The 8,628-nt window shown below is 41.2% G+C and overlaps 2 protein-coding genes across 6 annotated transcripts; both read right to left on the reverse strand.

Annotated features, from left to right (window-relative positions):
- Positions 1-985: 985 nt before the first annotated feature.
- cmtm3 (CKLF-like MARVEL transmembrane domain containing 3) lies at positions 986-6,602 on the reverse strand. Of its 3 annotated transcripts, XR_004613150.1 has the most exons (7): positions 6,354-6,602; positions 3,066-3,221; positions 2,872-2,967; positions 2,659-2,776; positions 2,057-2,131; positions 1,618-1,881; positions 986-1,581 (listed from the first exon to the last, which is right to left on the reverse strand). XR_004613150.1 is itself a non-coding variant. In XM_034578806.1 (6 exons), the coding sequence occupies exons 1-6, from the start codon at positions 6,471-6,473 to the stop codon at positions 1,853-1,855; spliced, it is 594 nt and encodes a 197-aa protein (XP_034434697.1). In that variant the 5' UTR covers positions 6,474-6,602; the 3' UTR covers positions 986-1,852. The 3 variants fall into 3 exon arrangements, 2 of the variants coding, with proteins under 2 accessions (XP_034434697.1, XP_034434712.1); XM_034578806.1 differs by having other exon boundaries at positions 986-1,881; XM_034578821.1 differs by lacking the exon at positions 2,057-2,131 and having other exon boundaries at positions 986-1,881; positions 6,354-6,598.
- Positions 6,603-6,869: 267 nt separating this feature from the next.
- On the reverse strand, positions 6,870-8,578 carry LOC117757094 (chemokine-like factor). Of its 3 annotated transcripts, none has more exons than XR_004613035.1 (5): positions 8,355-8,578; positions 7,764-7,919; positions 7,553-7,648; positions 7,007-7,235; positions 6,870-6,975 (listed from the first exon to the last, which is right to left on the reverse strand). XR_004613035.1 is itself a non-coding variant. In XM_034577867.1 (4 exons), the coding sequence occupies exons 1-4, from the start codon at positions 8,442-8,444 to the stop codon at positions 7,125-7,127; spliced, it is 453 nt and encodes a 150-aa protein (XP_034433758.1). In that variant the 5' UTR covers positions 8,445-8,578; the 3' UTR covers positions 6,870-7,124. The 3 variants fall into 3 exon arrangements, 1 of the variants encoding a protein (XP_034433758.1); XR_004613033.1 differs by having other exon boundaries at positions 6,881-6,917; positions 6,976-7,235; XM_034577867.1 differs by having other exon boundaries at positions 6,870-7,235.
- Between the last annotated feature and the right edge of the window lie 50 nt (positions 8,579-8,628).

An 8,628-nucleotide genomic window follows, 5' to 3' on the forward strand; every position in this document is an offset into this window, starting at 1 on the left:
GATTTGGGTTGTTTTACAGGACAGTGATAACACTGTGTAAAACATCACACACTGTTTAGCATCAGTCGTGGTCTGGTTCTTTTGCCTGGATTTGAGTTTATTTTTTTAATTTTAGACTAAAATCATTCATGTAAAGCAGAATGTTAATATAAATGGAACCACTTTTACTTTCCCAACAAACAAAACTCTCCCATATAAGGTACAATGGTGAATAATCACTATCGAAGCTCAACTTTCCCAAATCAGTTTAAATCCCAAATGGAAATCAGAGGCCACTGACGCCAATTTTAAATCAAACTTCTTTCATTTCTGATTTACAACACTCATTTAATGCTGATGTGTTTTACATAGACAGTCGCTGTGGCATTTTTAGTGCATCTGATTTCTCAGTAGTGGCAGTGGAGGAACTGAAGAATCAGACAAACAAGCAGAAACTGGAGGAAAAAAACGATTCACATATTTGATATTTAGCATTAAAGAAAATAATACTGCATTAAGTGGCTGTAATGCATTATTTACACACACATACAGCAGACAAGCTGAAAAGGCTCTCCAACTTTGTGTTCACTGAATAGATTTGCAATGCAGTGACCCGCAGAAGGAACAGGAACTCTGTTCATTCAAAAGTCAAATTTAAAAGGAATAGAAACATTATTCTGAAATTCTGAACAAATCACTCCTGTAGATTTAAGACGATTGGACAGAGGTTGAAACCAGCCAACCTGCCACCAACTAGTTTGTCTATATTCTGTACAATTTCTTATAGTAATATATAAATGCTGAGTACACCCTTCTTACAGACAATTTATTAGGTACACCCAGCTAGAACTAATGCACGCTGATACAACCGACCTGCAACAAATCCAAAGTGCCTCCGTGCCAGCGACAGCCAGTGGATGCACGGGGTGGACCATTATGTTTTCAGGTTGGCCGTCTGCATGCAACCGTTTTGGTCTCAGTGATCAAAGGTCAAAGGTCTGAAACTGCACTGGTTGGCATTTAACCACAGGGCGGTGATTCTGTTTGTAAGTGTTTAACAGTTTTCAACAGAGTTGATTGAACCGTGAGATCATTTTGGACGATGCAATTTATGCTGTTTTGAATTATACCGAGGGCTGTTTCCGTTATTTAGCCGCCCCTTGTAGATATAAATGCAGACAGAATGACAGAAACACTTGCCCTAGCTTTAGTGAGGTGTACCTAATAAACTGCCAAGTGAGTGTAGGCCTCCCGTCTTATTTAAGATGCCATTCGTAAACATTTATTCACTACGGACATTAATTTAGTGTTAAAGATGTGTGTAATCAAGGTCACACTACAGGCTCAAAAGTCAATATCAGTCACAATTTCCGATCTAGACTGAATGATCTCACACGTGGGTACAAACACCTTCTAACAATTCAGTATAATGCGACCAAACAAGTTCACAGCTTTATGATAACTAAAGAATCAGGTCGATAAAGAGCTTTTATATTTTACCAAAATCTACGGAGACACTGAAAATGACTTTGGGGATGGAAAATAACTGTTGTTTTTCAAATGACTTGTATTGAGCAGTGAATTATGAACTAAACAGAACAACTTATTTGATGCTCAGCAGAAGAAACCCATTCAAACTGCACAGGATCCTGTTCCTCCCCTTTAAACATGTTTGACCCAAGAGGACCGAACAGAGAATCCCAGATGAGAGTAATTAGGACACAGTCAGTGTGTAGGTGGGATTTCTACTGCACACCCACTAATAACGTAACCTTGAGGCACGACGAGACAGATGTCAGCACAGCAGCGGACATTTCTACTGCAAAGGTTGACTTGTTGTCAGAGTATCCGCTGGTGAAGATCCCTCCAGGTCTCAGTCTGAGTCAGAGTCTGAAAACTCATCTGGAAAATAGAAGTGACAAAACACGTGTGTTAGTTCTCCACGTGTGCGTCCTGTTCGCCAGGTACTAAAATAAGAGACATTGGAAAGTGTGGTGACTTCAATGAGACAAAGTGACAGAGTGAAAATATAACTCAGACATGATGAAACTAACTGAGTTATAATGTTGAAGAAAACATTTATAGGTTTTATTTCCCTGAAGTGGTGCGGTTAACTTTGCTGTGTAAAAAGTTGGTTCATATTCACTGCCCCCTAGTGGTATCAAACAGTGTTGATTATGAGGTCACTGCAAACTGCTTTTATTACAATAAACAAATATGTTTAAATGATTGGCGATGATTAAATTCACTCCTTGTGTATATTCTTTATATTTATAAGAGGTCCACACCTGCATTTTGTTATATAAACCAATACAATAAAAAAAAACATGTTTTCTGTTCTATTCTATTTTTAAACACTTAGCAAAACAAACTGGGCTATGTATGTATATCCACATCTCTTTATAATATAAATAAATTAAAAGTAAATATTTTATGTTGATGTGAACATGGGTGTGCATTATGTAGCACAGAATATTCAAACAGCATATATCTATATCTAGATATAGATATATATTAATACATGTATGCGTATATACTAAATTATCATACATACTAAACTATTTCTGCTACATATTAGAACATTTACTTTTTAATACAAGAATAACAGATATATAAAATCACATATGTGTCCATGCTCAGTATAGATGTTCTTATATAGATTCCTATTTGTGCTGTTACCTTGCTGCCTTGACGGCTCCTCGGTGGTCTCCCCTCCCTGCTTTAGGAAAGTAGCGAGCTCATTAAAGATGAGGTAAAAATCTAAAGCGAATACGATGGTGGCGATGAACCCAAACACCTGAGAAGAGAAGGAGATATCAAACAAAGAATTAGAGGAGGGGAAGTTGTTGGACATCGGTTTACTGAGTAATAATGAAGAGATGCTGACTTTACCCCTGCAGCCTTCGAGGACCCGTCCACATATTTGGACACTGCCATTATTGAGACGATGAAGAAGATGACGGAGGCGGACACACATCTCATGAAATCCTTTGAGAGAAAATAATCAAAATTAACCTTATTTTCTTCTTTCCACACTTGAGGATTTTCATAGCTTTTTATTTCATGTTTAAAATGTTTGATCTCACCATAAGAGGCCAGAGGAAGCCTTTAAACCTTTCGTTGAATTTGGTGGAGTAAGCAAACAACAAGAAGAGAGCGGCCAGGAACTCCAGCAGAGGGATGGTGACGAAGGCCGCAGCCGCGGACGCTGCGAAACACACGAACGAGATGAAGGAGAGAGCCTGAAGACAAAATATCAAACAAAGAGAGAGAGAGACAGTTTAAGACAAAAAGAAAAATAGAATCTATGTTTTTTTGTTAAATTTGTGTATTTATTTCTCAGTAAGATGCTCGAGGGCACATTTACATTCTGTATCTGAATAATGAATAGATGTTACACTGCACCGAAGCTGTGAGCCGGTGTGCATTACAGCTTCAGGGCCACTTCCTGTAAGCAGATACATCTATTAAAAGACAATGTTTATTAACAGGAGGCTTTTACACCAAACCCACAAACACACACTGATTAAACCCGTGCTGGATGTGCAGTTAAGCAGTAAAGCTGAGCTTGTGTTTGAAGCTCTGCATTAGAGGAGGTGGACGCATCATATCAGTGCAAAATGAAAGCAAGTCCAGACACTGTAATCTCTAACAGGCCCGGCCATCTTGTCTTTGTCTCAGTCAGTCATCCCACAGCAGCCTGAGGCCAGGAACTCCCCCTGACTCGACCAGAACTGCTGCAGCTGCTGCACTTTAAGGAAAAAAGAGTCAAGACAGCGAAGTGAGATTTTTCTCTGAAGGTTCTGGGAAAATCCTGGTGAATGTTTGCTTCTGAAGAATAATGTGTGGGATGTCGGGATGGTCGCTCTGCAGCAGTGAAACACGACATCAGTGGGTGGGCCGGCAGTAAAGGACATCATCCTTCATGTTGATACTCTACAGTTCCATGGTATCACACATTTTAACTGTGCCAGGGCTGTGAGAACAATTATTAGTCTAACTGATTCCTTCTGTTTCTTTTATGACCAACTTGGTAAATTAAATCAAGGAGTAAATTAATCATTTAGTTGGGAAACAAATGTCTGGTTGTGAACAGCCTAAAATCCAAAAATGTTTTATTTCCTCCACCAAGGAGATTGTGTTTTCAGCCTTGTCCGTTTGTTTGTTTGTTTGTAGACAGTATTATGCACAGACAGATTTCCACAAAATTTAGTAGACGGATGTGTTGTTGGTCAGGAAACAACCCATTACATGTTAATGCAGATCCGGATCAGGAGAAAACAAAAATGTTGAAAAACGCCTTTTCTGTCAATGCTAAAGAAATTGAAAAAAAATATATATCAGGTTCTGCCCCCTAATGTGGATCTGCACCGAAATTGAATGGCCCCTCCCCTGACCCACACCACATCCTTCCACCAAGTTTCTGTCCAATAGTTTTAACGTAATCTTGCCTAAATAAACAGCATTGACCTCCTCGGCTGACAGAACGACATAAAGCCACGAAAACGCAGGGACCAGAGAATCTTTGGCCTTTTTCATGAAGTGTGATTTATACGATGAATCGCCGGACTTGTAACAAACGAGTCTGTCAAATAGTTGCACATTTAATCAACAAATCATTTCAACAACTTTGTGTTATCATTTAAAACACAAAGACATCTGATCCTTTTGTAACAGGATCAGGAGGAAAACAGCATTTTACTGCCTCTAAAAAGTTAAATGAGCAGTTTGAAGAGTTATAAACTCAAAAACATCACAGTTCCCCGAGGCCAGAGGAGGAGGAGGAGGAGACACACTTTTCACACATGTACCACAACACGTACCCTTCATCAACAGCTCGTCTGTGTTTTGGAAACGTTTCAAAACGCTACAAAAATGTGCACGTTCCTTCTGGAGCTCGTTGCTGACGGAAACCGAGACTTCTAAAGAGAAGTACACAGTGGTCTGGCACACTGTATAATAATGCACGCTCAGCAGGATGCGTATGTCTGACTAACACTCTGCAGAAGTGTGAAGCTCCAAGCTGTTTTCTCTCTGCTGACTTCAGGGACTGATCTAACTCGGCCTTGAGGAGGTGCAACAGAAACACAATTAAACTGTGAGACTTAACACTAAACTTAGTGAAATTATACTGTACACAGTGTGAGATAGAGTTTATCAAACATTTAAATCATATACCATTGATGTTGCAAATCAAGAACCAGGACTGCATTAAGGTAAGTGTTCACAGTTGTGTTCATTTCAAACATTGTCATTGTTTGTGTGGAACAAAGCATCTTGAACCGTAATGTTACTTCCAAGAAGCGTGTTCAGTTTCTACAGGTTTTAACAGGATAGGAGCTCCACCGAATTCACTTTACTTTTACTCTGTACATTAATCAGCATTCATACAAATATAAAGAGCTCCCACGACAGCTGAAAAGGCTGATTTTCTCACTTATTGCACTTATAGGCCTATAGATAGATATTTAAACCCTGCACCATATACCACAGATCTCCTGAAGCTTCGAGGCGCTTCCTCCTGAACCAGGTGTGCGGCCTCATCTCAACACATACAGAGGGAAACGGTTGTGCCTTCGACTGTGAGCAGAAGCCAACAGGGTTACAGAAGAAGAATTTTAGCCCAGGGGTGATGATCACAATCACTATGAAGAGGCAGTAAAGGGGTAGTATTGTGTGTGTGTGTGTGTGTGTGTGTGTGTAGGGGGCTGCAGAGTTGTGCATTCACACACAGTGAGGACTGTACTCTCGGCCTCATGTTATGGCAACAGGCTGAAGGATGTGACTGTGGGGGAGACAACTGCTCTTATGGGCAGAACGTCACATGACACAGATGTGAGGGTTCATGCTACTGCGAGAGGAGCCTTTCCTGTAAGTAACACATGATGCATCACACAGCCCTTCAGTTCCTGCTTTGTTGGAATCCACTTGGACCGCTAATAAAAACAAGTTTAAATCGATTGTGCACAAAGTGACACAACACTACGAGACCAGGAGGTTGTTCAGCTCGATCGCTGACGCTGCAGATGAGCCTTAACAATGAATAAGCTGCTTATGGATAAGTCTTAATGCGCTGTCCATAATCCAGATGTTTCCACACACGTTTATCCTAAGTTTGCTGTGAGATCTCCCTGCTCCTCCCTTCACTAATGGAAACCTTGTGACGGAAAGCTGACTGACCTATATTCAAAGTGACACAGTCTCTTTGAGTTGTTTCTAAATGTGCACTTGGCCGCCAAAGCTGCACAAAACTTTAGAAGTACCCAAAACGCAGCGCGCAAAGGCTCCGGCGCGCACAGGGCGAAACTCTGGCACAGTAACAGCTCCAGCTCCTCGTGTGTGGCAGAGGAGATCCCCCTGGTCATTTTTCTTACCACTTCAGCGAGGAGCAGCATTCCTTTCTTGGAGGAGGCGAACTCTTTGCTCGGCAGAACCGAGAGCAGGGCGTTCTGGCTCGGCGGCGGCCGAGAGCCCGGAGCCTCGATGTCCCCCATTGTTCCTCAAAGCGATGCAACTCTCCCCAAAGTTCACACTCCTCAAACTGCGCGTATCTAACGGGCTCAAGGTAAAAACAGGAGGAGGAGGAGGAGAAGAGAGAGAGAGAGAAAGAGAGAGAGAGAGAAAAAAAAGAGAGAGGGGGGGGGGGGGGGGGGGGGGGGGGGCGGTGTGGAGGCAGCTCGGGGGTGGAAACGGAAACATTGACAGCGCGGAAGTTGGCACCCAAAAAAAGCAACATCTGCTTTCTCCAGATGTGAAATGAGATTCCCCCCCCCCCCCCCCCCACACACACACACACAATCACTCAGTGCATGTCACAGACGAAATTCGTGTTTCATATATCTTCGTTGTTTATTTGTGTCAATGTAAAATTCTGAAAAATATGGTTCAAATGAGTCACAGCTTTATATTTTTTTAATAATATGTAAAGTCACTTAATACTCAATAATTACAACAAGCATCTTAAATATGCTGCAAACTACAAACTTTAAAGTAAACCTTAAAAACGTATTATTGTAGCCTGCAGAACAGCATCACAGTACATTCTAATACTCATAAGTAGCAGTGGGTGGTGGTGTTACACGTTTTACATATATTTAAAGTACCAATACATGATCCACTGGAGTGATTTGATGTGATTGATTCACTCATTGATTGTTTGGACTCTGGGTTTCACCTCTTGGCTGATTGAGCGTGATGTTCCTGAAGAGAATGTAGCCGTCTGCACTGAACAGAGCAGCTGACACGAGGGTGAATATCTGCAAACAGAGCAGATTTAAAAAGTAAATGGTATAATACAACACATCTGGAGTTCAGTGCACGTTTATCGCTCACGTTGTGGAGACTCAACTTTAAGTTAGCAAGTAAATCTTTGGATCATATTAGAGTTGGGGCAAGAAGATGTTATGGTTTTGTTCAATCTGCAGAAAATAGACTCAGATTTGAGTTACATCCTCTGCAGTGGTGCAATGATTTCATTTAAATTACAAAGTATTGAGGGAAACTGAAATCCTCATGAATTAAACAACCAAGAATGAGATTATATGTATTAAATAAATGCTAAAGTATATCTCACCCCTCCAACCAGCATGCCTGTGACGGTGTATGTGATCATAGCCAACAGGCTCAAGACAAGAAAGTAGAAGACTGCAAAGACTGAATTGAAAACATCCTGAAGAGAAATAGGAGAACAACTTGGGACAATGCAACATGTAGAGCGGCTTGCTCTCCTCTCACAAGGACCATGAATACTTTATGACAATAGCGTGCTGCAGAGCAGAACTCACAACTAAAGGCCAAAAGAAGAAGGTCAGCCTCTTGTTGAGTTTGAACAGGTACAACGACAGCAGCAGTGAAGTGATGAGAAGTTCCAGCACAGTGGCTGTGATGTACTTTGGTGTGGACACGACAGTGAAATCCACAAAAGCCGCAAACAGAGTCACCTACAGCAGGAAAAGAGACACGACACCCAACAGATCAGTTCAACGATAGAAGATATGAATTCAACTGTAATATCCTGACTAGAGATTCACAGGGGTTTTTTTCCCTGTCCGTCACTCAACATGTTGCAGCTCTGGCAGAGAAAAAGGAACTGGTCAAACATCTACCTGTTAGACTGTGAGTTTCCTCTTCACATTTTCAAACTATAGCAACTGATCCCGTTTCTGCTTTAGCCTCTAAAACGCTCTCACAACATACATGCGAGTCATAACAAACTAGTTCCAGTAACATTGTTAGTAACTGAATTACACAGCAAACCTGTGACTCCTCTTAGTTATTTCCTCATGCACTTCGTCCGTTGCAGCTTCCTAATGTGTCCAGGGCATTGTCACTTCAGTTCAGCGGTTTCAAAGCCATGATGATGAAGAATATCTCACCATCTCTGCTGCTTTCAGGATTCCCCTCTTGGATTTGAGAAAGGCCACGTCCACGTCCATGGATGTGACTGTACCTTGATCCGCTGACATGTTGATGCAATAAACGACAAGTCGCTCAGTTTCCTGAAACAAGCCATTTCCTTTGAGCTGTGTAGGAAATGACTGTTGGTAAAAAATAATGTGTTTTACACCAGCTGCTGCTACGCAACAGTCGACTATGTAAATAAATGTGTTCTCTGATATTCACATAATTCATATTCACGAAATGTTAAAC

This window comes from Hippoglossus hippoglossus, chromosome 3 (assembly GCF_009819705.1).
Source record: "Hippoglossus hippoglossus isolate fHipHip1 chromosome 3, fHipHip1.pri, whole genome shotgun sequence".
NCBI lineage: Eukaryota > Metazoa > Chordata > Actinopteri > Pleuronectiformes > Pleuronectidae > Hippoglossus > Hippoglossus hippoglossus.

Coding starts and splice junctions, on each gene's coding strand:
- cmtm3 (XM_034578806.1), bottom strand. CDS start 6,473: ATGGGGGACATCGAGGCTCCGGGCTCTCGGCCGCCGCCGAGCCAGAAC. Junction 2,968..3,065: donor GCTTCCTCTGGCCTCTTATG/GTGAGATCAAAC, acceptor TTTCTCTCAAAG/GATTTCATGAGATGTGTGTC. Junction 2,777..2,871: donor GGTCCTCGAAGGCTGCAGGG/GTAAAGTCAGCA, acceptor TTCTCTTCTCAG/GTGTTTGGGTTCATCGCCAC.
- LOC117757094 (XM_034577867.1), bottom strand. CDS start 8,444: ATGTCAGCGGATCAAGGTACAGTCACATCCATGGACGTGGACGTGGCC. Junction 7,649..7,763: donor TCTTCTTTTGGCCTTTAGTT/GTGAGTTCTGCT, acceptor ATTTCTCTTCAG/GATGTTTTCAATTCAGTCTT. Junction 7,236..7,552: donor CAGGCATGCTGGTTGGAGGG/GTGAGATATACT, acceptor CTCTGTTTGCAG/ATATTCACCCTCGTGTCAGC.